At 39.5% G+C, this 13520-nt stretch overlaps 1 protein-coding gene across 2 annotated transcripts in view; it reads right to left on the bottom strand.

The window, feature by feature from the left end:
* The window catches only part of RALYL (RALY RNA binding protein like), a 315944-nt gene that overhangs the window by 27011 nt on the left and 275413 nt on the right, over window positions 1–13520 (bottom strand). For both annotated transcript variants that reach the window (XM_029913440.1, XM_026662827.1), the window contains one exon: window positions 5101–5214. In XM_029913440.1, coding sequence (XP_029769300.1) covers window positions 5101–5214 — 114 coding nt within the window. The remainder of the gene's footprint in view (window positions 1–5100; window positions 5215–13520) is intronic.

Here is a 13520-nt window from a genome sequence, read left to right as displayed (position 1 = left end):
CACCTCAGAACCTAACTTTAGGCACTCATTGTTGAAAATCTTGGTCTTTGTATATACAGAAAAAAATACTCTACTGCTGCCATCTTACTGAATCAGAGCAGCCAGCTACTGCTCTGTTGTGGCTTCCTGCTCCAAATTTCCACCAACAAATTAGACACACAAAACATCCTAAAAATCCAGTTTTCCTCTCTATAAACTCTAGCTATTGAGCTTGAGGAGTTATTTGCTCTACCAAATAGATCCAGCTTTATAAAAACTTCCAAATAAGTATTAGTTATTAGGGACACAATTTGCAGTTATCCACAATATTAAAACACAACATTTATCACTTGTAGAGTTTGAGTTTCCAACCTGAGCCCATAACTGAGATTGATAAGCGTGACATCGATTCTTGGTCGAAAGACTAATGTAAAAATACCTCCCTTCTCTCTTATACTATTTGTATTTAAAGTGAATCTAAAGAACTTAGGCAAAAGGGAACGTAAACTGTGCCCAACCATTAGATATATAAAACCACAAGGCAATCTTTTACCCTCAATTTATCTTTTCTGTTTTCATCCTACTAAAAATTTCAGGGTATTGGTAGCACTAAGAAAAGAACACTAGCGAAATTTGCAAGCTGAGTTTATCCCCTGAGCTTTTACTGGTTAGTCAGTGAATAAGTTCAGTAAAAACACTGAGTTCAGATTCTAACATGTATCATTCCCCTAAAGGAATAACTCCGAGTCCTTAGAATATCCTTCTGAATGGCAATATAAGGTCATGAAAAAAATTAAAATTAAAAAATTGCAACCAAATGTACATGCTCTCCCTCTCTCCCCTTTCTTTTCTTAATAACAAAGTTATGCCCTAATCCTCATTCCAGCACGCAGCCAGGAGACACCATCTTTGTATTGGACAGTTCTGCAGGGGACAAGCACTTTTTGAAGTGCTTGGAGGAGAGGAAGGTAATCAGGAACAGTCAACATGGATTCACCAAGGGCAAGTGAGCCCTGATCAACCTGATTGCCTTCTATGATGAGATAACTGGCCCTGTGGATATGGGGAAAGCAGTGGACATGATATATCTGGACATTAGCAAAGCTTTTGATACGGTCTCCCACAGCATTCTTGCCAGCAAGTTAAAAAAGTATGGAGTGGATGAATGGACTATAAGGTGGATAGAAAGCTGGCTCAACGGGTAGTGATCAACAGTGCGATGTCTAGTTGGCAGCCGGTATCAAGTGGAGTACCCCAGGGATCGGTCGTGGGGCTGGTTTTATTCAACATCTTTATTAATGATCTGAATGACAGGATGGATTGCTGTCAACCACCCTCAGCAAGTTCGTGGATGACACTAAGCTGGGGGAACAGGCAGATACACTGGAGGATAGGGATAGGGTTCAGAGTGACCTAGACAAATTGGAGGATTGGGCCAAAAGAAATCTGATGAGGTTCAACAAGGACAAGTGCAGAGTCCTACACTTAGGACGGAAGAATCCCATGCACCGCTACAGGCTGGGGCCCGACTGGCTACGCAGCAGTTCTGAGGAAAAGGACCTGGCGATTACAGTGGATGAGAAGCTGGATATGAGTAAGCAATGTGCCCTTGCTGCCAAGAAAGCTAGTGGCATATTGGGCTGCAATAGTAGGAATATTGCCAGCAGGTTGAGGGAAGTGATTATTTCCCTCTATTTGGCACTTGTGAGGCCACATCTGGAGTATTGCATCCAGTTTTGGGCCCCCCACTACAGAAAGGATGTGGACAAAGAGTCCAGCGGAGGGTAACAAAAATGATCGGGGGCTGGGGCACATGACTTACGAGGAGAGGCCGAGGGAACTGGGATTGTTTAGTCCGCAGAAGAGAAGAGTGAGAGGGGAATTTGATATCAGCCTTCAACTATCTGAAGGGAGATTCCAAAGAGGATGGAGCTCGGCTGTTCTCAGTGGTGGCAGATGACAGAACAAGGAGCAATGGTCTCAAGTTGCAGTGGAGGAGATCTAGGTTGGATATTAGGCAACACGATTTCACTAGGAGGGTGGTGAAGCACTGGAATGGGTTACCTAGGGAGGTGGTGGAATCTCCATCCTTAGAGGTTTTTAAGGCCTGGCTTGACAAAGCCCTGGCTGGGGTGATTTAGATGGTGTTGGTCCTGCTTTGAGTAGGGGGTTGGACTAGATGACCTTCTGAGGTCTCTTCCAATCCTAATCTTCTATGATTCTATGAAGGGAAGGAATTCTCACATCAGACCATAGAACAGCAATGGAACCATTCTGCAGATCCTTTGTGTAGGCTCCAAGAATCTTTCTCCCCTCCCACCTTCCTGGTGGAAGTAATGGAGAGCAAGGGGACAGGATCTGCATCTCAGTGTTTTAAAACATTTAAAAATGATTGGGCCAGATTGTGATATTAGTTATATCCATGTGAATCCAGAATAATTCCACTGAATTTAATGGAAAATCTGGACCGCTGTATCCATTTCCTACCCTCTTATCAAGAGAACTCTGTGAAGGGTATTCATTGCAGTACTTTGGGAGATATAATAGTATGATTCAATATGAATCAACATTTTCTCTTTGAGCTGATTTATATTTAAATGAGTACATTACAATCCTTTTAGCAAAAGTGCAAATTGGTTCTCAAAGTCCAATGACATGTGGCTTGTTTTGCATAGTAATGGGTTTTATATAAAAGCTCCCTGAAGTGGAGATATGCCATCTCAACTCATTTCCGTAGGCCAGTGATTCATTTGGGTGCTGTACAATTACATATTCTCTGAATATATCACCAACTTTTATCTAATTTGCTTAAAATTTTAATGAGACAAGGTGGGTGAGTTAATATCTTTTATTGGATCAATTTCTGTTGGTGAGAGAGACAAGCTTGTGAACTTACACAGAGCTCTTTATCGGGTCTGGGAAATGAACTCAGAATGTCACAGCTAAATACAGGGTGGAACAGATTGTTTAGCGTAAGTAGTTAACACATATTTCAAGGGACCATTCCAGGTGAAGTCATATGTTAACACCTCTCTAGTCACGGAGTGTGGGATGGGGATGGGGAATGTTCTAGAGAGAGTTTCATGGATGTATGGTGGTTGTTGATTCCATGCATAGTATCATCCAACAATTACAGTCCATACTAGATGGAGACCACATCCTGAAAGAAATCTTTCCTGAACCCCCTCTTCTGGCCTTCAACTAACCCCCCAACCTTGCCAAGCTCATCATCAGAAGCAAGCTCCCCACAAACCAGGACACACCAACTCAAAGCGGCGCCAGACACTGCCAGAACAACAGATGCAAGATCTGTAGACATATCTCCACTGTTACAATGATCATCCCCATGACACATCTTTCAAGATCCATGAGTCCTACACATGTCTATCACAACATGTGAGGTACCTCATCCAGAACATTAAATGCCCCAATTATAAGTATGTAGGTGAAATGAGACAATCACTATGCTCTTGAATGAACTCACACAGAACAATGATAAAAGACAAAAACCATATCACCTTTGGGTGAACACTTTTGACAAAATGATGACTCTATATCTGACCTCTCAGTCCTCATTCTCAAAGGAAACCTGTGAAACACCTTCAAAAGACGACCCTGGGAGCATAAATTCATAACTTTGCGAGATACTAAAAATCATGGACTGAATAGAGACACTGGATTTATGGCTTATTACAACAATCTATAACCCACTTAATACCCCTCTCTCCAAATGTCCTCCCCTCCCCTTATTCCTCTATGACTGTAGAGGTGTTAACCGGCCATTTCACCTTGAATTTTTCCTGTAAATATGTGTTATATACTTATGCTAAACAATCTGTTCTACTTTATATTTAACACCATGACACTTTGAATACATTCCCAGACCTGAAGGAGAGCTTTGAAAGCTTGTGTCTTTCACCCAAAGAAGTAGGTTCAATAAAAGATATTACCTCACTCACCTTGACTCTCTACTATCCTGGAACCAACATGGCTACAGCACCACTGCATACTTTAAATTTTAATGTAAAACATAATGAATGCATGTTTGCACACTTCTCCTATAAAGATATATCAAGCTCTATATTTACTATCTGTCACAGATTTGAAAAATAACCTTATTTTTATGGGCCAAATTATGGATCTACACCAGCTAAGGAACTAACCCTATATGTAGGGTTGTTTGTGACTGATTATAACTAGCTTCTAAGTAACAAAGCCTGTGATGTACACACAATATACAGCTGGTTGGTGTGATGTGTAAGGAATTAGCTAAGAAAGTACCATTGGCGTTGATAGGAATTATGTGGCTAATTTTCAGTGCAGCATAGGGTGACCAGATAGCAAGTATGAAAAATTGGGACAGGGGGTGAGGAGTCACAGGAGCCCATATAAAAAAAGGTCCAAATATCAGGACTGTCCCTATAAAATCGGGACATCTGGTCACCCTAATGCAGCATCATGAAAATATGACTAACTTTCTTATGACATTTCATTACTGCACTAACAGGGTAATACATAGATCATTAAACTGCAAGCTTGACCATTGAAATTATATGAATGAGCATTTTGGTTATATTGATAATGGAACAGAATGAGCTTTTGTAAATCTAAAAGCTTGTCTCAAACTGGGGGTAAGCTGATTCAGAACTAGAACATTCCCTGCTTTATACTGGTGCAGCAGGTCTATGTTGAGGATTAGCATGGCCTAACTACCTCAGCATAGCTATACTGAGGCAATATTTTCTAACATAGACAATAGGTAAATTACTTTTGTATGTTCAAGAATGTATTTGTCACTCTAAAAATTCTTTTCTATAATGCATTTTTGGTTCCTGAAGAGCTAGTTGGAAAATCTTTTTTTTTTTTTTTTTTTTTTTGCTACTATACTATAGAACACATATTCTTGAAATTATTTTGTTGTAAGGACCGTGAAAGATATTAAAATCTTATTCCATCAGTCCAAATTGTGGTTTCATTTACCTTCATTCTGACCCTACATTATGTAGCAAAATGTCTGTAAAGCTTTTATTTTCTCTGTTTTGTCAGTTTGAGTGATAACTATGCCCTGGTTTAATTAATCTCTTAATGAGCTGTCTGTGGCTAAAAATCATTTTCACCTACCTGCTTCAGCCTTCTGCTGTTTTTCAATCTTCTCCAGTCTCCCTAGCAAGGAGTCAATTTTTGTTTTGATTTGGGTTAATTCCTTCTTGATTGTTTGCAACTCATCTGATTTCACTGAGGAAGGAGAACAATAAAGGCAGAAAACATGAAAGAAACAACAATTTCACCCCAAAGACACATCTGAATATATTCTGTCCCTTTCCCTGGTAAATATAGCTCAAAGTACACTTCTTAATATCACTACACTCTGATTTTTTTCAGTTCTTTTGGTGAATGAGCATTTAAAACCAATTTTGTCGGTTACAAATGAGGAATCCCAGTAGAATGCATGGTACTAAATCTTGAGTGACAGCAGGTCATGTGGGGTGTGTAGCTCAGTAATAAATGTTTGCGACAAAACAGTTAAGGCTATATCAGATTCAATCTTGGCAAATGCAAGTAATGTTCAGTGACAATAAACCTATGATGTGACGTAGATTCAAATGCAGGGAATGATTCAAACATGACAGGCAATTTGCAGTTTAATAATGGTATTTTGCAGTGCAATTTTCTAATATTATAAAATAATAATAATTATTATAAAGAGTCCCTCCACAGCAGTAGGTATTTTTCAACAAGACTAAATAGTAACAAACGCTGGAACAGCCATGAACATAATGTTTTGTCTCAGTCAACAACTTTATCGCAAAAGAAGGTGTTGAGTATTATTGCTTGTTAAACCTTTCAATTCATAGTAACGTCTTGTACTTTTCCCAGCTGCAGATAAAATACAAAAATACTATTTTGATCATCATGTATAGGGACTGGCAAGCCAATTTCAATAAATTAAGATCTCAAGTGAAATTCCAAAGTGTTTGCTGTACTTTATTTTTCATTTATGTGCACCCTTGCACTCTCTTCTTCCAGCTGGGCTTGTAAGAAGAAGTACTGATCTAACAGGAAGGACTGTTCATGGAGGTATTCTGGATTGATCAGAAACAGAAAGTATTGGAGACCTCATAAACAAGTCTATTCCCATGGAATTTCCAGCCCAGTTTTGTAGACTGAGGACAAACTATGGGTTCAGTTGTCCCCGTCCTGTAGGAAGAAATTATATGGGATCTCTACAAAGGTCTCATTCTTCCATGCCAGCACTGGATCTCGGGTGACCTCTCCCCACCTTTGCCACATACTCCAAAGGAGTCACATTGTTAAGGCTTCTGAAGGCAAAAAGGCATCCTTATCCCAAAGAGTGAGGGGATGGTAGTGCAGAGCAGTTATAGTCGAAATATCGTTATAATTGGGCTGTGTTACCCTTCCATCCTTAGCTCCATGGGACTGGAGGGAATATGATATGAATCTGCCTGACTCTGCCCCTTCTCCACACATAGATTCTGGACCACTGGAGAGCTTGTTGTGGGTCTGGAGAAGGGGGGAATACTGTCATGGAAGAGGAGGTCTCTCTTCTGTTCAAACCCTTACCTCTTGGGAGAACAATCAAGCCATATTACTATTGGGTACTTATCTGATCTAAACCTCTGAGCCTTCTGAGCTTTGTTCATCAATCAATTAAATCCCGATAACAAGGATAGAATATAGCATATTACTATTATGATAGAGGCTTCAGCAGCCTCTGTGACCTTGTTTTAATCTAGCAGTTTTCAGGCCATGCTATTCAGCCACCTGAAAATGCAGCAGTTACCCCAAGAGTGGTCCTTCCCATTACTCTGCAGCATTTTTCACAGGGCTTAAAACATTCTCAAAGAAAAATGGGTCTTGGGTTTGTCATTGCCCAATACCCAAATGTTGTAACAAAACGTTAAGGTTCTGACAACTTGTATAAGCAAATGCTATTGCTTCCCTTGAGGGAGAAGGGGCATGTTTCTATTAATAGTGGACTGAAGAAGCAGCGTATATTCCAAGGTGATATGATGTGAATTTTCCCAACAGGGAATGCTGTGTATCTGCTGCAGCCTGCTTAGAAGCCTGCTGGGGATGCACCTAACATGGCCAAGCAGCAGTTTTGAGGTGTTCCCTCATTGGGAAGTGGCAGACTTGACAAACCTAAGAATGAAAAAGTCAGAATAGACATCACAAGAAACCCATGATATTTAGTTTCAACCTAAAAGACGCACAGAATCCATCCCCATTGTGCAGGGGAGAGGTTGGTGCAGGATGAAAGGGCATGCACATGGGGCCACCACTCAACCCATGCCACAAAACTCAGCTCCACAGGGGCTCCCTGTGTACTACCATAGGGGCCAAGGTTTGGGAGAAAGAATGCGGTGGGAGGCAGGTCCGGATAACTCTGTGAATCTAGCAGTAAAACTCTGAAGTTGCAATAGCAGCCATGGATTAGCCCTACTGCTACTTGTTGCCTGCAGTGGGAGAACTCCTTCCCCTCAGCCTTACAGGACTCCCTAGTTCCAAACCCATTTTCTCAAACTTTGCCTGAGGCAATGGGGCTGAATCTAAATGTTCCATTACAACAGCACATTTCAGGTCAATACTGAACAAAAAAGGGTAAGATAATAGAAAAAGACAAAGGCCGCATTTTTCAAACACACAACAAAAGGAACATTTGCTATACAACCACTCATGGGTGTGTGGGTAGGGGAAAAGGGAGACAGGTATTTGATTTGCATGACTTCTGATTTGCAGGGATTTGTGTAGGCCTTTGATTGTCTGACCCTCATGATCAAATTCTGCTTTCAGTTACATTTCACTAGTGTCTACCTGTAATAATTCCCTAGAACTGATGGAATTACAGTGTTATAAAAACTAGTGTGAGAGAAGAACAGGCCAAGTGTTCATATATAGAAGAAAATGTAATGCATTAAAGCACTACAATTAAGATTTGTGTGTTACAGCTGTCATAGACGGCTAGCCCCTACTTTTTTTAAACTCTCCAATAAAACGTCCCGTCTTTCTGATTTTTTTCTAATAAGATCTTATCCAAGCAACAAAGTTTTTTACAAACATAAGAGACTGTGGTTACGATTACATATTTTCAAACATATTTATCTGCTTTCAAATACTAGGATAAAAATAATGGAATAGATTACTTGGTTTTTATATTAGTTTGTGCTTGTGCAAAACACTATTAAAACAGTTCCTTTCCTCTGCAATGAGGAAAAGTGTCTTCTGGTATTTATTTTTCCTTATAAAAATTTGGAGGTATAATGACAGCCTGCACTCTGCTCAAAACAGAGAATTAAGGTGGATGTCAATTACATATTTGAAATGGAAGTGCTATTGTTGAATTGCCCAATATTTGGAAAACATTATCTACCATAACTACAAATTGATTCACCTGCAAAATATGATTCAGATTTCTTTGTATAGAAATATGTCATATATTTTTATATAACCCCCTCCAGGTTAGTATAAAACATTTTATCTTATTACAGTACTTTAGACTTCAGTGCAAAAATGGGTTAGCTGATGAAGCCAAACATAAACTATATAGTCCAAATGAATTCATCCATTTAAAGGTACAGCTTGATATATGAGGTCTCTTCTTAAATACCTGCTATCCATTCATAAACACAGTAGAGAGAAATCTGTTTAGTATTTTCTTCCTGTTTGGAATTTTAGAAAAAAGAAATACTATACTTGATGCTTCTGCATCTATTTTTCCATCAGAAAAAAAAGTTTGACATTTAGCATCAATAGAACAATTTCCATCTGCTCCTTCATACTGTTAACATACATGCAACACTACCAGTTATGTGGTCCATTTTATGAGCACCTTCTTGCTAACATAGAACAATTTTAAATCAAAAGGCTAGAAAAAGAAAAGAGAAAAATATGGTCAACTAAATTTAGGTCAAATATATTCAGAAAAGGATGCAAATTCACCCAGCTTATTTTATGTTAGAAGAGCAATCTGGGAGCTCAGACTTCTAATACTTCCTAGAGAAGAATTCACTGCAGTTACAATGGCTGTTTCCATTATTTTTGCACATACCATGACTAATGGGCAAGACAGCCCCTTGTGGTGAGTATAGGAATTTGTGTTTATGACTAATACATCATTTATTTATAATGTTACTACTGCATTTCATGAGTCCACAATAAGTTTCTCTATAGGGTTCACTGTATTCAGAAACAGCCCTAAACCAGACCTAATCCAAACCTCTCTAAATTCCAGAGAGGGGTCCTTTGAAGCCTTAATGTAAACCCACCCCTACAGTTATTGGTATGGACCTGTGTGATGGGGCATATAAACCACGCATTGGAACTGAAAGGGTTAAGGAGCAGTTCTGGGTGCAGGTGACTCTGCTTTAGCTGGAGGAGGAGCTTCAAAGGGAGCCAGACAGCTCAGAAGGGAACAGGCAGGGAAGGAGGACAGACCTATCCTGACAGCATCTGAACAGGCGTACTGCAGAAGCCTTCGCTGTCAGGAAGAGGATATCTTTTGCTTTCTTATGTTGGCCTTTGAGACTTTGTTGGGAGGGAAACGGTAGGAATTGTCCCAGGGAAGCAGCCTTGAGACACTCCAGGGTGCTTGATACTGTTGCCTCTCATAGGGCCTTGATTGGGAGCCTGGTGGAGCGGGAGGGCCTAGGCTGCCCTACCACCCACTGAGGGTACATAAACCACCCTTCCACAATCTCCCCTCATGAGTAAGGAGATGGTAGAGACCCTGAAAGCCCTGAGGTGAGGACAAGCTACATAAAGGGGTCAGGAGATGAACTTAAGACTCTCCTTGTTGGGAGGATGTGGGACTCTATGTTTTTTTGCCCTCTGTTACCCCGGAAGAGGGCATTCTGAATTGGTGACCTGGCTGGAAGGCTGAGTCACCGCCTACCAAGATGCAGGCCATCACAGTGATGGAGTGGTTGCTGGCAAGAGGCACTGGAGTCAGGGAAAAGTAGAAGCCCAGCGACCTAACCGCTAGATTATACTACCAGTAAGTCCAGCCCCTGAAAGAACCTAATTTTTGGTTCCAGTTCTAGTATGGGTGAAATCTTGCAGAAACTGTTTTTCCTGTGAGATTTCTGCCCAAGATGGTAAAAGTCTACTAGAGCAGCTGATTTCATGAGATTTCTGACATTATGTGATGAATCCTCGCAAAAACAGCCAATATGATTTTGACATAATTGATTCTGCACCTTAGCCCTGACTTGACTTTGAATTAAAAAAAATCAAGCAAAAAAAATGATGTTGCTCACTAGTAGAGAGATTTGCCACTTAAATAATAATATTTATTATTTCTAATTGTAATATATATTTATAATTAATTCAAAAAGTGTGAATTAAATGACAATGAATTGCTTTATCCTACATGTCAATCTAACAAAATTTTTCTGTACTGTGAAAAGAAGCAACAGAACAAACACATTCTCTGCTTTCAAACTTGCAGACCCTGAGGAAACTGCCAGGATATTTTCCTGATAAACACCTTACAATAAGCTGATTACATTCCTGTCCAAGTCAACAAAATCATGTCTCCACCTTTATGATGTATTGGTTGGACCTGAAAAAAAGGGAAGTAATTCTAAGGAGAAATCAAGCGTGAAAGTCTATATACTGTACGCCTGTCTCCTTTTAAAAAACTTTTGATTTCCCCTGTTTATTTTAACGTGTGCTGCATGCAAAAAGAATATTTTCCTGTAATTTATTCAAGCATCTGAAAGGGATTTTACAACTTTAACTCATATGCAACTGTGAGAGAGTTTGAAAATCTAATTCAGGGGTTGCAAAAATGTGGCCTTAGTACTTTTAATAAGGCAGCCTACTGGTCTCTTCAATTTTAAGGGTCCAATCCAAAGCTCATTAAAATCACTAGGAGCCCTTTCATTGACCTTTGTGGGATTTGGATCATGCCCTAATACACAAGTGTAGGCTTCTGAAGGCCACTTGAATCAAAATGGAGCACTGCATATTGGGATCTAGAGTCCTTGAGCTGCGCTCCGTATTAAAAATATAGGGGTGCTGCAGTTTGCTCCATTTTATACACATGTGGCATGGCCCTCGGGGCTCATAGCAAGTTGCCAATGTGGCCCATAATTGGACAAAGTTTAGGTGCCCTGATATATATTGGGAGCTATTAAAATCTTGATTTTTGCAACAATGCACTATTTCCTGGAACAGAATTTCTTGGAATGGGTAATATGGCAATGTTGTGGTGTAGAAAAAAAACCTCAACTAAAATAATTTATCCTCCTGAGGCAAAGCAAACCCAAGAAGCCAATTCATATTAGACGATCAATGCAGACAAGTAAGGAATTTCATGCTCCTATACTTACTTCTCATAATGTACACTACAGCAATGAAAAATGAGGGCAACACTAGAGGAGATCTGCTCTATCTGCACTTTGATTCCTTACAGAATATCCTTATAGATTCAAGGGCTGGAAAAGAGACTACAAAACAAACAAACAAAACCCAATCACACTTAATTGGGAGCTTCCCTCCTCTGCTAAATCTTAATAAATACATAGATTCTAAACAATGCTAAGTGAAAAAGAAAATCGTGAGGCATATGCTGTTTTTCAAAAATGATACTAGGAGTCTTGGTATATTATTGAGAGGACTGAGCAAATAAAAATAGAACGGTCAGGGAGCGGGGGAATATTTAAAGGAGGATATACAAGTGAACAAGATGTGCAGTCCTGTTTGTGTCCATCTTCAGGGGAACCCAGAGACAAAGCGGGACACCTCCAGAGATACACTCAGAAAACACTTATTTTCTCAAGATTAAACATTCCCAGTTTTTTTACTTTCCTCATAGATCAGGTTTTCTAAACCTTTTTTTATTTTTGTTGCTCTCCTCACGACTCACTCCAGTTTGTCTACATCTTTTTCTCCCGTTTTCACTCAGCACTAAACCCAGTAAACCAGCAGAGGCCTCACCAGTGCCAAGTAGAGCAGGACAATTTCCTCCCATGTCTTACATACAACACTCCTGTTAATATACCCCAGAATGATATTAGGTTTTTTTGCAGCTACATCACCTGTTGACTCAAATTCAATTTGTGATCCATGATAACTTCCAGACTCTTTCTAGCAGTACTATCACCTAGCCATTTATTCCCTATTTTCTAGTTGTGCATGTGATTTTTTCCTTCCTAAGTGAAATACTTTGCATTTTTTGTTATTGAATTTCATTGAAGTCAGATCAATTCTCCAATTTGTCAAGGTTTTTTTGAATTCTTATCTTGTTTTCTAAAGTGCTTGCAACTCCTCCCAGTTTAGTGTCATCTGGAAATTTTATAAGCATCCTCTCCACTCCATTATCCAAGTCATTAATGAAAATATTGAATAGTACCACACCCAGAACTGTCCTCTGTGGGACCCCACTAGATATACTCTCCCAGTTTGACAGCGAACCATTGATAACTACTTTTTCAATATGATCTTTCAACCAGCTGATCACCTACCTTATAGTAATTTCATAACAGACCACATTTCCACAGTTTGCTTATGAGAGTGTCATATGGGACTGTGTCAAAAGCCTTGCTAAAATCAAGATATATCACATTCACTGCTTCCCCCCATCCTCTAGGCCAGTAACCCTGTCAAAGAAGGAAATTAGTTTGGTTTGGCATGATTTGTTCTTCACAAATCCATGTTGGCTGTTCTTTATAACCCTATTATCCTTCAGGTGCTTATAAACTGATTGTTTAATAATTTGTTCCAGTATCTTTCAAGGTATTGAAGTTAGGCTGACTGGTCTATAATTCCCCTTGTCTTCTATGTTCCCCTTTTAAAAATATCGATACTGTCTTTGTCCTTCTGCATTCTTCTGGGACCTCACCTGACCTCCATGAGTTGTTAAAGATAATTGTTAATGGTTCCAAGATTGCTTCAGCTTCTTCCTTAAGTACCCTGGCATGAATTTCATCAGGCTTTGCCAACTTGAATACATCTAATTTATCTAAATGTTCTTTAACCTGTTCTTTCCCTACTTTGGCTTGCATTCCTTCCCCCTTGTTGTTAATATTAATTAGGTTGAGTATCTGGTCACCATGAAACTTTTAAGTGAAGACTGAAACAAAATAGGCATCAAACACCTCAGCTTTCTTGGTGTCATTAGTTATTAGCTATCCTTCCCCACTAAGTGGAGGACCTACACGTTCCTTCATCTTTCTCTTGCTTCTGATGTATTTAAAGAATCTCTCCTTATTGCCTTTTATGTCCCTTGCTAGGTGTACCTCATTTTGTGCCTCAGCCTCTCTGGTTTTGTCCCTACATGAAGCTAGAAGCTATTCTTTTATACTCCTCCTTAGCCATTTGTCCATGTTTCCACTTTTTGTAGGATTCCTTTTTGATTTTCAGGTCATTAAAGAACTCCTGATGGAGCCATATTGGTGTCTTACTGTTCTTCCTATCTTTCCTTCACATCGGGATACTTTCAGTTGTGCCTTTAATATTGTCCTTAAGAAACTGCTAACACTCCTGAACTCCTTTTCCCCCTTAGATTTTCTTTTATG

Source organism: Terrapene carolina, unplaced genomic scaffold (genome assembly GCF_002925995.2).
Source record: "Terrapene carolina triunguis isolate 2854851 unplaced genomic scaffold, T_m_triunguis-2.0 Scaffold58, whole genome shotgun sequence".
NCBI classification, from domain to species: domain Eukaryota; kingdom Metazoa; phylum Chordata; order Testudines; family Emydidae; genus Terrapene; species Terrapene triunguis.
Note: the sequence above shows the minus strand (reverse complement) of the source record. Positions and strands in the feature narration are given on the sequence as shown.